The sequence below is a fragment of the Lepidothrix coronata genome, unplaced genomic scaffold, assembly GCF_001604755.1.
Source record: "Lepidothrix coronata isolate B3197 unplaced genomic scaffold, Lepidothrix_coronata-1.0 Scaffold96, whole genome shotgun sequence".
In the NCBI taxonomy this organism is placed as follows: Eukaryota; Metazoa; Chordata; class Aves; order Passeriformes; family Pipridae; genus Lepidothrix; species Lepidothrix coronata.
This window is the reverse complement of record NW_016690276.1, coordinates 3207556-3221367: the sequence shown is the minus strand read 5'-3', so window position 1 is coordinate 3221367 and position 13812 is coordinate 3207556. Positions and strand designations below refer to the sequence as shown.

Here is a 13812-nt window from a genome sequence, read left to right as displayed (position 1 = left end):
TGTAGTAAGCAGAAAAAAAAGGCTGTTGTTAGGTAGGAATACTTTAAAAGCCATACAGCAGTGCCCAAAACTGTACATAATATTCAAGGTGAGGCTGTACCAGTGCAGAGCAGAGCAGGACAATCCCCTCCCTCGACTGGCTGGTGATGCTTTGCCTGATGTTCCCAGGACACGGTTGGCCCTCCTGGCTGCCAGGGCACTGCTGACTCAGATTCAACTTGCTGTCGAGCAGCTGCTTTCCAGCCCCAGTCTGTATGAACATCCAGGGTTGCCCCATCCCAGATGCAGAATCTGGCACTGTCCCTTGTAGAACATCACATGGTTGGCGATTGCCCAGTTCTCTAATTTGTCGAGGTCTCTCTGCAGGGCCTCCCTGCCTTTGAGGGAGTCAACAGCTCCTCCCAGTTTTATGTCATCTGCAAACTTGTTCAGTATCCCTTTCAGTCCTGTGTCTAAGTCATTTATGAAGCTGTTGAAGAGCACAGGGCCTAAGATGGAGCCCTGTGGAACCCCACAGGTGACAGGTCACCAGTCTGATGTTATCCCATTCACTATTACCCTCTGTGCTTGACCTGTGAGCCAGTTGCTCACCCACCACATGATGTGTTTATCCAGCTGTGTGCTGAACATTTTGTTCAGAAGGATCCTGTGAGAGACAGTATCAAAACCTTTACTGAAATTCAAAAAGATTACGTCAACTGGCTTCCCTTGATCAGCTAGGTGGGTTACCTTGTCATAGAAGGAAATGAGGTTTGATAACTTCGTGAGGACTTTCCTCTCACGAAGCCGTGCTGGCTGTGACCAATAACTGCGTTGTCTTTCAAGTGTTTTTCAATACCTCCCAGAATAATCTACTCCATAACTTTACCAGGCACTGAAGTGAGACTGACAGGCCTGTTGTTTCCAGGCTCCTCCTTCTTGACCTTGCAAATCGGGACAATGTTCACCAGCTTCCAGTCAGCTGGGACCTCTCTGGATTCCCAAGACTGCTCAAAAATCATCAACAGAGGTTATCCAATGGCATCAGCCAGCTCTTCATCCCAGGATTCTGGGATGAATCCCATCAGGCCCCACAGATGGAGCAGCAAGCTCAGGGTCAAGTAGGAGTTGATCATTCTTGCAGTCATGGTCCTCCAGCTCAGGGCACTGAGACCGCCCTGGTCTATCATCCGTGTTGAAGACGGAGGCAAAGAAAGCATTAAACACCTTGGCTTTATCTCAGTCTTTATCTTATCCCTGTTTGTGAGGTGACCGTCCTCATCTTGGAACCAGCCAATGATATTTCTGCCTATTGCCATTAATGTATTTGAAAAAATTTGTCCCCCACATTTCTGGTCAGCTTCAACTCCAGTTTAGCTTTGGCCACATGAATTTTCTCCCTACAGGGGCAAGCAGCATCTCTGAATTCTTCCCATGTCACTTGACCTTACTTCCACTGGAGAATGTTAATAAAGAAAAGCTGTGGCTGTTTGGCACCTACACTAAGAACTAGTTAGCTGGTCATCACAAGCAGGAAGGAAATGGTAAAGTCTCAAGTGGTATATTTTTAAGTGCTTTAAGATGGCTTCTTCAACTTTCAATTAACAATAAGACCCGTACTTGTTTTTAATTGTTTTATTTGACTTGCACAAGGTTAAGAGGGAACTGATGCTCTCTAAGTTTTGTCCTGTCACAATCCCTTCTCTACCCTTCTCTGCAAAGAATTCTGGAAAACCTCAGCTATAAAGCAGAGCATAAAATCTAATATTACTGTATTGTAGCACTGTCTTAGCCTGTGGGAATTTTCATAAAATTGTAATAAGCAAACAGAGCAGCCTGCAGTGATCTTTCTGTAGATCTTGTAAGACATACTTCCTTTATTTCCAAAATTATTGCAACAGGACATGATTTTTTTAGCAATTTAAACAGGCACTTAAGGTGACTTCTACAGTGCCATTCCCTTTCCTCCCCCCCATTATTTTGCTAGCAGCTGAAAATCCAGTCAGTTAGTTCTTCTTTTGGGATAGATGTTTCAGCTTGAAAGAAAGAATTACAGAAATCAGGATAAGATTTTCTACATTGCTAGCAGTGTTAGAAGAGAAAACACAGCATTTTCTACAAAGCAAATTCAGAACCTGTCATAACCCTTGATGTTTAAGTTTAATCAGAGAAGCAATAATATATAATTTTTAAAGAAATGAAAATTAATTAATAGTGGAAAAAGAAACAGTTTTTTCTCAAGTAGATTGCCATTTCTTGGACAGGAATTAATGCAGTAGGAATTCTCAAATCTGAGGATTCACGAGCAGAATCAGAGCTTCCCATGAAAAACAGCAATATTTATCAAGAAATACGTTGAAATATAAGTTTGGATTTGTTAGTATACTTTTACTGGATTGTATTAGTAGAATACAAAGAAATAATATATATACAATGTATCCTGAAATCAATTTGGTACAGAATGTACAATATTGCAGACAGTACCTCCAGCTTTAGTCACATTTTTCTGCAAGGGATGATACCAGCACTAAAAACCCCAGACATGTCCTGGCCCTGTCTTTCAGTTAACCCTGTCATTAAACACAATATTTCCCCATGTATTCTATTCTGCATTTAGCTTTCTCATCCGATTGAGCTTCCTGCATTTCCCTTTAGAGACTGCAGAATAACCTCTTTAAATATCATTCATTAAAAACATTCTTCTCCTCCATCACCTGAAAAAAATTCCTTATCTTCTATCTTCTATATTGCTAGTAGGGAATATCCATGCATAATCTATGTTTTTCTGGTAGAGATTCCTGATTTACTTTTTTGGTTACTACAATAACTAGTACAATTTGACACTTCATCAAAAGCAAGCAATTGAAACTCATGCATGTAGTCCAACAAGTGAGATTTCATAGAGAAAGAATAGTACAGACATGGTAAAGCGCTTGCAGGACTATTGACCTAGTTTTTCATATTGCAAGGAACTTCACAAAGTCTGATGTGCCACTCAAACTATTCTCTTTGCTTAGATGGTAAGAGATTGAAATTTCCTGAATACATATCTGCATCTTTTGAAAAACTTCCATTATCAGAAATCATTATATCCAGCAATATACCTATCCTAAGCAGGTAAAGTTGTTATGTTAGACACTATGGTAACATAGTAAGTTTATCAGGACATTTTGCTCTTTTTATTAGTACTTAAAAGAATTGGGAACACTGAAAATCAAGTTGACCTTACCCAGGGAAATAGCAATGGATAATTTTACTCTAAGCACATCTTATTTATAGGCAGCCTTGCATATACACTTTAGTATAGAGACAAGTAATCACATACACTTATAAGAACTGGTTATATATTGATATAATAGACTGGCTATAACAGACCAGTCAATCAGAAAAGCTCATTTTAAACACGAAACTACACATAAGGTCTGTCATCAAGTGTTAAAAGTCTCCTACCTAATTTGAATAAATTAAACCCAAAAGATAAGTAAATCATCTCAGGGTTTGCAAGGAAAAAAAAACACTAAAACTATAAATATGATCATGATGTGTACATGATAGCAAACACACAGTGAGAGCTGTGTAATATCATGAACATACTTTCATTCTTATTGCCTAGAATTATGAAAGTGCATTTCCAGCAGGGATTCTGCATACAAAATAGTGACAGTTACAAGATTTCCTTAAATTGGGCAATCTCAAACTATATTCTGAAGAGTGAACCAAACAAAGAAGTGCTACTCAAGAGGATTATTCAGACTTCAGTAACAGATGGATTGAAGTAAAATGGTATCAGAGTTAACCTTTTGCATCTTTGCCATCTATCTTGACTTTGTCATCCTAGACACTGACTGCTCACAAGTACTGCATCATCATGCTAAAATAAAATGTTGAACAGCCACTCTGGGGATGGGAGTGGCTCTTGAAAAATTATGTAAGGAAACATGCATCTCATGATGTCAATACAGGCAAGCATCACATTGCATTATTCTTTCATGATATCACCAGCATTTTACAGTTAGTTCTACACTGCAAAGTTTTTAATCTCACTTTGTGAGAAGTCAAGCCACACAATTAATTAATTCCCCAATAAAAATAACATAAGTTCTTCACTATTGGTTCACTTTGAGCTCATATTGAACTTTCAGGCACAGCAATTTACCAACAGTACCCTGATGTGCTAACTATAAAGTTAAAATAAAGCATCAATGTAGAACCACACAGAAAAAGGTTTCTCTTATCTATGCCTCACGCTGCAAGCTTGACCTTCTTTAGTTCTCTACTGGACATGTTAAGTGCCTGTTTGGGATGCTGTTATAGGGAGTCAAAGATGCAGATTTATATACCTTTCAGGCGAGGGATCAGAGCACAGACCTCCCACATTCTGAGTGTTGCCAGCTCTGCAACCACATCTTTCTTTAATGAAGAATCTAGGCATCTAACTTACCACCTTCTTTTTGTGCATATATTAAACCAGTTCATTTTAAGAAGGTCACTACTTGGCTCAAGCTCATAAGCAGTCAACTTGCTCTTGAACTGTATTGGCCTTTTGGGGGAGGATAGCAGGTTGGCAAGTATTATTCTCAATGTTCAAAAGCATGCCCAGATCTAACTGGTTGCTAGAGAAGCAGAAAATCTTTTGTTCATCAGAACTAACATTTCACATTGGGAATGACTCTTGAATGTGTCCTGTACACCCCCATCCTGCAATCTTACAAAGGAAAATGTCAAGGACAGGTGCCTCAATTATTTGCTTCCACTAACTTTGACATTTAAGCTCATTTTTTGATTACAAGTAGAATCAATTATTTCTAGTACAGAGGGGTGAATTGCATCAACAAAGAAACTGCTGAAAAGGAAAGAAAGCATGATAGCAATCACAGTAAAGCTACCTCCAAAACTTGTTGTATTTGGTTATGAGAAGTATTATGTTGTACTTGACTGTAGAGACTTGACTAGATGTTGTACTTGACTGTAGAGAGCTTATTTTCTTTTAAAACCACAATCCAGCTACACAAAACAGGAGCCAAGCAACAGCTCAAACACATCCTTCTCAAGTATTGTAGAAGGGAAACACATTTTCTTGAGCACTGTTTTTCCCCAGAAGTTTCTTAGGAAAGCTGAGGTCTAACACACATTTGAAATAACCTCATAATGATGCTTTCAAAACACAAGCTAAATAATCACACTCTTGGTTTGTTTCAAACCAATTTGGATCCTTAATAAGTGGTCGGTGAATTCAACCAGGGCCCTCCTCAACAGTAGCTTCTGTTGATATATGACTGAATTGTGCATATAGTGTATTTACTGTATAAAGAAACCCTATTTAACTCACTGGGATGCCTTTTTTAAAAAATTAAGAAAAATAAAATTATATTTTTGCCACAAATAATGGAAATCATTAAGTGCATAGGTACTAAAACTGAATGGAGAAGTTCAGTGTTAAGTTCAAAAGCCATCTGTTCTCTTCAGATAGAGAAATCTTTCAGATTGTCTCCAAACTTGGAAAACAGAAGTCTAGATTGCATTGCAGAAGAGCAATTAGTAAAAAACATATAATGTACAGGCATCTCCACATTACTTTGTTTTCTCCACTAGTATAAATGTGCTCAGCTGTAAAGCTGTCAACTTGCACTTGATCCAATGCTGATCAAAAATCCAGACAAGCATAAATACATAGTACTGAGTCATGAAGTAATGATTTACAGAATTCTTTTTCCCAATAAACACATTGTGTTTAGTGGATTCCTCCATTTCACTAGTGACTTTACATACTTAAAGATTGTCTTATTAATATTTTTATGTAATAACCATAGCATCAGCAACAAAAATCAATGCCTAGAAAAAGTGACTCACCAGCTTGTTGGCGATGCTCTTCTCCACTTTGGAATGGGCTGAATTCATAAGCAGATACTTTGCTTTTCAACAACAAAGTCAGAACATTGTCCACCTTCTCTACAGAAGAAAACTTCAATGTCTACTTAAAAGAAAAAAAAAATAGTGCATTTGTTGCATATGTATTTTCAACTTTATCCTCCGAGTGCTGGTGAATAAAATTACTCAAAACAGTACTCACTCTTAGTAAGAGCAGCATAGTTTTTGAAAACTATACAAGGGATATTCTAATACAGAAGAATCATGACAACATGATCCAACTGCAGAAAAACATTTATAATAACATAAGAAGTTCAGCCATAACTTAAAAACTTCTGGATGAGGTACAAGGATTTATGTTTTACTACAGTAGTAATTCAGGATGAGTTTATAGTAACTCTGTTACCCAAAACCTTTACATTAAGATTGTGGACTTGTCTAGGTAGGAAACAGCTTCAATTCCATCAGCCAAGGCTTAACATCGCTGACAGAATAAGGAACTGATATCAACCAGATAGATTAGTTTACTAATAAACACATAATCTTTAGACAAGGGAAATTCTCACTTACTGCCATGAGATCTTTTTTGGATTATCTCCTCCTGGACAGAAGGCCAAGATCTATTCCTAATGACTTTCAAGGTAGCCATAATTAAGTATTTCTTTGCTTGGCATGACAAGAAAAGCACAACTACAGGGATCTGAACAGTAAGGACATTTTACACATAGTACTACAGTGCTAGTCCAGTCTGTGCTGCACCAGGCACCAAAAGTTGCTCAGCCGCAGCAGACAGGCACGTGAGGGGAGTTGGTTTACTCTGCTCAGATGTGAGCAGCCCTGCATTAAAGTTTGTCTTCCCACAGTTGAACTGTTTCTGGTCGAGACAATTTGGGGATCACTAAAAGGGAACATCTGCAGACATGCTTAGCATATGAACTTAAAAAGAAACTCTGTGACTGACATGCTGAGGAGAAAAAGGACAGAGGGGTCTACTGATGAAACATGAAGTTTAATTCCCAAGGCTGTTAAAAGGGAATGAGAAAGTAAGTATGATGTGACCAGAAAATGTTGAATGCACAGGCAGGATATAATTTTCATCTGATTCCTACTCAGATTTAGAGGTCTGTGCAGGTAGGAAGCTAACAATATGATTGTTTATTTTTCCCATAATTAACTGCGGCCCTTCCAATATTATGATACATAAAAAACCATCAGATTTCTTTTCATAATTCACTCCCTTTCTGTACTGTATGTACAGAATGTACTGTCATATTACATTCTCTGTATTTTTTATTGAATAATGATGAATACATAAATTAATCTTCAATAACCAAAGCAATAAGCATTAAAAAAAGTCTCTGCCTAGGAAAAGAAGATCTTTAAAACTCGTTCTAGAATAAAAATTCAACCTGAGTACCAGACTTACGGTGTGAATTGAGAAAGCATGTGCAAAACCTCCCAAATATCTATAAACCTCCTAAACTATTAACATGAATAACAACATTATATTTACAAATTATTAAGAAGAATGAGGAAGTTAAGAAACCATACTATTCTCTCTTGTTCCAAGTAGGTCTTCTTAGATATGATATCTTCATTGATACTACCTTCATAAAGTTCAATCTAGAGTAGGACAAAACCAAGTAACAACACAGGAACTACCTCAGATGAGTGTATATGAAGATATTGTGTCATAAAGGAAGAGGCTCAAAACCACTGGTGTTCACTGAAGCAACTATATAGCAAAAATTCCAATGTATAGAGAATAAGAATTTAGGTGGGCTTCTAGACAAACTAAACCCAAAGCAATATTTTTACATCTCCATTTAAAATGGCAGGGACATCCACTACACATTTTGCTACCTATCTAACTTTCTCTGTAAAAAAAAAAAAAAGAACAAACAAAACAATGAAAAAACCACCCCAAGAACATCTGCATCCAGAGGAGCATTTTCAGACAGAGTCCATTTCAGACTTGTCTTGTATATCAAAGCCAAATAAACACCCCATAGTCTCTTTTCAGCAAGCACTGAGTAATCTTACCTAGACAGCTCTTCTGCTTTTTAATATGAGCTGAGGCAAGAACCCTTCCTTATTCCTTTTATTCAGTCAGAAATCTAGGGGAGGAGTACCTTAAGAATGCATAGCTCTTACTTCACTCTCAGACAACCAAATTTACATGGAATAAAACAATGTTTCACAATCTGAGATGGAACAAGTTCTTGAACTGAGAAGTGCACACAACTTCAGGAACTTGCAGTAAAATTTTTAAGGCCGCACACAGTTGCATAGTTTACCACATCAGACTAGCTTGGCTTTTACAAGCTGTTGAGAAAGATATTAGGCTGTGTGATCTCCCAAACTAAATAGATTAAATTAGAGCTAAATTTCTCATACTTTAACAGGCCTTCCAGCCTATCCATTTCTATGATTTCCAAGTTAAGCACCATACACTTCTTATAGAGTTACCAGTGCAATTTTCTTCAAGTTTTCCACCTCAATTTTTTTTCTCTTACTCCAGGAATCTGAAACCTGACGACTCAAGCACTGATTTAACAACCTACATTGCTAACTAAACCATAACAAGTAGCTTTTTTCTGCTACTCTACAACAAAGACATAAAATGATTAATTATTAAAAAAAACCCAACCAAACAAAAACCAAAAAAAACCCTCCACAACAAACAAATAAATCTATGTTAATGTCTTTTATATCACATCCAGGAGGGCCCATTTCAGTACTTGTGTGAAGCTAATAGTAGAAACAACAGTGAAACAGAACTAGCAATAGGACCACAGTGCACTCCCCAGCTCCATACCAACACAAAGGTCACCTCCCCAGGAAGGAATTCAGTTTAGAGCCTTTTACTTTACTGCCCATTTCTGCTCCAGATATCTCACAGACTCAAACTATGCTGCACTTACATATTTTAATATACCCTACATGGCTCTCTATAGGACTGTCAAATCTTCCCCAGAAATCTCACCAAAACTACAAACCTGAAGTTCACATTGAAAGTTCACCAAAGCCAACAGAAGTAGAATGGTATTTAAAATTAAGCACTGCAAGGGAACACTGACCCAGTCAGGAGTTTGAGGAAGCCCATATTTTATCTGCATAAAGACCTACAACGTGACAGAAAAGAAGTAAAAGCGCTACTTCCCCCAGTGTCCTTGCAGCCACTCAGAATTAAGCTAGTGAGTTTGTAAGCAATGCTTCCCATGGTCTCTGCAGCACAGGCAGCTGTTCTCTGCTTCACTCTTGGAGGTCTGGAAGCTTGGTCCTTCTGCAAACACCACTACTTGCTCCAGAGCTCGTCACCAACAACTTAACTCAGTAGTACCTCCCCAGGTGTAGGCACCATCTCCCTTCCCTCATTCCTTTTCAGAGCAACAGGACACAGCTGTGAACCGAGAAGCCCCAAGTGCTGATCATCACACCCAGGCTTCCAAAAACATCCTTCAAAAAGGAGATCAAGAACACTTTTTGCTACTTTTGTGAATAAGACTATCTACTTTCTTTAGTAACTGCTCACCAAGCCCTGAAAATCTGTGCCACTGAAACGAAGCATACACAGCCACTAAATTAATGTATTCCACATTGGCTTTAGCAGTACTAACAAGGTTACATTTACATAAAGATGAACTTCTCCAGTAGTTCTTACATATCAGACACTACTTTATATGCACTTCCATATCTAGATTACTTCTGCCAAAGAGAATGGGCTAGGTTTAAAAATCACTCAGGCATTTCTGACAATTTTAGGCAGTGATGGAATATGGACAGCTTTCATACCTAGAGGAAAAGAAAGAAACATTTTAAAATAACAGCTGCTGACGTGGCTGAGAAGATTGAAATATTAAATACAGTTTCAAAGGAAGTATCTCTGGGGATCAGGTAAAGGCGCATACATAATATCGCCACATAAGTCATATAGCTTTTTACAAGTTTAAAGGCTGCAGTTTATTTTCATTCTTCTTTTCCAATATGCACCGTAACTGGAATCCTGCTTGATGACTATGATAAAAACATCATCTATGATACCAAGTATCTCAGAATCATAGGATTATTATTCAACCAAAGTTTGTCACAAAGACTTCCTTAATCTCTCCAGATATTCTAAGTCACTCAAACTAACATGAACGTAACAATTTCAGTAATAAGGATATTACCTTATTTCAATTTTTTTTTTTAAACCTAATAAATCTCTACCAGTAAACTCCAACACTAAATAACTGACCCAATAAATCCATTTGGTTGAAAATCAGATAGAAAAAACAATGCAGCATGTAAATCCAGCATGCTGAAATAAGAAGCTGATGAGAAGGAAAAAATGAAATATGAAGAAGTTTAATTATGAGTTTTAAGAACCTTAAAATCAATCTGTTCATTGGGTTACTGTGAGAACATAAACTCCCTAAGAGAGTTTCTTTAATGTAGAATTGTATAAAAAGGAGAGAACCAAAAATCACGGCCCTTAGCCAACCTGCACCCTCCTATATTCTTATAGCAAGGTCATTCAGCATTATGATTCAGTTATTATGATCCCAATTCTTCCTACTTTACTATAAAATTCCAGTTTTTTTCTTTTGAAACTTATACAAAGAAACTTATTTAATTTGCTTTATGTATTTCATTACATTTTAAATATTTATTTGGTTGCTTAAAATGACTTGCTGATATTGGTAAATGTGTTTTAAATTCAGACAAATTTGGAGCACAGAAAATTACAATCTGTCAGACATAGCAAAGAATTTTATCCAAAGACATAATTTCTAAAATCTTAGATTATGTTTAATCTAAACTTTAGCTAATGCCAATCTTTAATTGTTCTGCAAAACCAGATTCATAAATGCAGCGGTACCACACTTGGTTAGTCTCCCACCAAGATATATGAACTGACCTGACCATTGGTAAAATTAATGGATAGCTGTAAGTCTGTTTGTTGTGTTTTGTCTATCTGTTTGGCTTTATTGGGGGACAAAGTGGAACATCTCAAAGGAGCTGAAAAGGTTGGCAAGACAATGCAGAATACAATGAAAGCATTTTACCAAAGCACTGTGTCTTCGGTATGCAGTACTGTAGCAATTTGCTTTCATCACAGAATCTTAAAAAGGAGATACTTCTCAGATTGCAAGCACTTGTGCAAATCTTGAACTTTTCTTTGAACCACAGAGTGATATTGCTTTGATCAATAATTGCTGTAAGCCTTTCTATTTTATATCAGTTTTGTTTTCCATTGTGTTTGATTGTTACTTTGCATAGATAAATGCCTGTTGCCCCAGGATATTTTTGCAAATAAGCTGATAGTCTCAAAGGTTTTAATTATCCTGGTTGAATAAAAGTTACTATTACTCCTGCTACTTGATGGGAATTCTAATTAGTATCAAGTCTGTTTTGTTTTTCCTTTTGTGAACATATTTTAAAGATTAAGTTAAATTATGTTCTGTAAATTGCATCTTTATGATGCATCTTATTGACATTAAATCAGGTTAACATGAAAGCTTATTTAAAAAGTTTGTAGAAATATTTTAGCTGCCTAGCTAGTTAGTGTACCTCACTCTGTGGCTCAGCAGGTACCATTAAATATGACAAATTTTCCAACACATAGTACACTTACAAAAGAATTACCATTAGTATACCTTGCCACAGAGTAGCCCTGATATCGTGTGGACTGTAGAACCTACCCAATTATAAAAATTTTCTTGGCATTAATTTTCAGTTACCAAAACAATAAAAATGACAGCAGATAAACAGCGTCACCTCATTTAAAGTCATGCTTATTATCCAGATGAGTAAAGGTGAGGAAATTGTTAAACATAACCAGTGGTCATAATACTACAGCTGTATTACCTGGTGTGCACTACTGCTCTGCACAGAATTATTTTTGCATTTGAATATGATTTGAATTGCATGTGTTTTACTAAATATTAGTCATGCTGGTTAAATGAAGGGTCAAACTCCTGAATAACACAAATAGCTTTCCAGTGGAAATAGCATGTGTGCTTTAGGTATCAAGGTTACCATGATAATGACAATTTTTTATATCATTATGACACACTTCTTATGCATAAAAGTTTAAATGAAAATGTGTTAGAAGCTTACTTTGATATACTGCAAAATACAAGCTAAAGAATGACAGATACTATAAAGAATTTAAGAATCCATTTGTACTTTGAGTTGCACTATTTTTCTTGTGCAACAGCCTGTTTTCTTAGAACAGAAGTAACTTGTACTTGGAAGGAACCTAACCCCATCCTTAATAGAACACTAATAATGCAATACATCATTTTTATTAATCCCTTTGTTATGAGTGTAATGCCTTAGGTGGTGCACAAGGTAGATTTGTCACAGGAAAATGAGACTGTCTGCACTGGAAACGCAGACTATTATTTTTGTTCTGGCTTTGCAATTACAATATAGACATTATGACAAGTCTGCTTGGGCTACCCACCATTCAACAAATGATACTTGAGATTCCATTCTTTCTCAGTATATGCTTTCTTTTCTTGCTATTTCTTATGTGCCACTGGCAAGGAACAGGCTGCAGAGCACTGCAGTCTGCTGTGCTGATTTGAAACCCAGCTCAAAACCTGATTTTTTTCTAAATACATGCAAAGAATCTGCATGGCAACCGGCAAGCAAATCACGTGAATGATAATAGAGCAGCTGTAAATGGACTCTATATGAATAGCAATCTACTGCCTCCCATACAAGCTATGCCAGAAAAACCCCATTTGCTGGTGAATGAATAATAACTCTCCAAATACAATATGGTTTAAGATTACTTGCTTCTGCTGGTTTTAGAACATGTGAAAAATAACACTTTAAATGGAGAGGGATTTCACTAATATTTGTTCTTATTTTCATCCTTTGTAATGCAGCACGTTGTACACTGGGCATATACATAGCACAAAGGATGTTTATATCACTCTCTAAACAAAAACAAGAAAAGAGGAAATTTGTTTTCTCTTGCCTGACTTGCTTACAACTAGACATATCAGAGACAGGCCTCTTAATCCTGAGCCTATTATTGAGCCATTACTAATTATTGTGTAATCAAAAGATTGCATATTATCTCAGTTCATATAAGCTTACATTCTATTTTTCTTTAATTAAAAACTGAGAAGTCTACTTACGTGACAAGTGAAAGCTATTGGGTCAGCCACCTTCTTTAAAATGGGCTCAATCTCCTCTAGTGCAGTGTAGTACTCAATGTGTGCTGTGGTCTTAATGACTCCCCCACAGTAGACATTTACATATACAGGGCCAGCAGGAAAATCTTAAAAAACAAAAATCAGAACAGTAGCTGAAGATATTTTACAGTCCCAGACCAGAGATCTCAGGGAATGAGTAAAATAACAGGAAGATATCACAGAAAAAGCAGAGTTGATGAACTGGATTTGCATTTAACAGGTGATTCAGTGTAGTCCATTTTTTATTCAAGTCTTTCAGTCTAACAAAAGAAAATACATATTTGTAAATATGTATAAAGCAAAGCTGTTCTACTGCTTCACATGAGAAAGGAGATGAAACCAGAATGCTTAAAATTTCCAACATCCCTTTGTAGTCTGATGACCTATAATCAGCTCCCTTATGCCTACATATTAAGGAAAAGTTCATTTATCACAAATAGTGTAATTGCTATTCATTTTTGAAACATTTTTCTTAATTGCAGTCAAGGTTCTCAAGATAGCATTTGAGCTAGGCTAAAGAAATTGCAGTATAATTAATTAATTCCATTCCAGTTGTTTACCTCGTAAAATCAAAAGGAAAGAGGCATTCATAGTCTGTTACTTAAGTATGACTTGCTTTGTGCAGGCAGCACAAGCCTACTTTATGAGCACATTTCCCAATTCATTAGTATTCATTGTGCCAGATATTCTGCTGGACCATACTAGCACAGTTTACTCTGCCCACAAAACAGTGATGAAAGGGACAACCCTGAAAATGGAGAAGAGTAAT

General features: G+C 36.8%; 1 protein-coding gene across 1 annotated transcript in view; it reads right to left on the bottom strand.

The window, feature by feature from the left end:
- Positions 1–13812, bottom strand: part of BANK1 (B-cell scaffold protein with ankyrin repeats 1) — a 137062-nt gene that overhangs the window by 86033 nt on the left and 37217 nt on the right. Inside the window, exons 6-7 of the mRNA XM_017822217.1 lie at positions 12987–13129; positions 5830–5950 (exon numbers count right to left, since the gene is read on the bottom strand). Coding sequence (XP_017677706.1) covers positions 5830–5950; positions 12987–13129 — 264 coding nt within the window. The remainder of the gene's footprint in view (positions 1–5829; positions 5951–12986; positions 13130–13812) is intronic.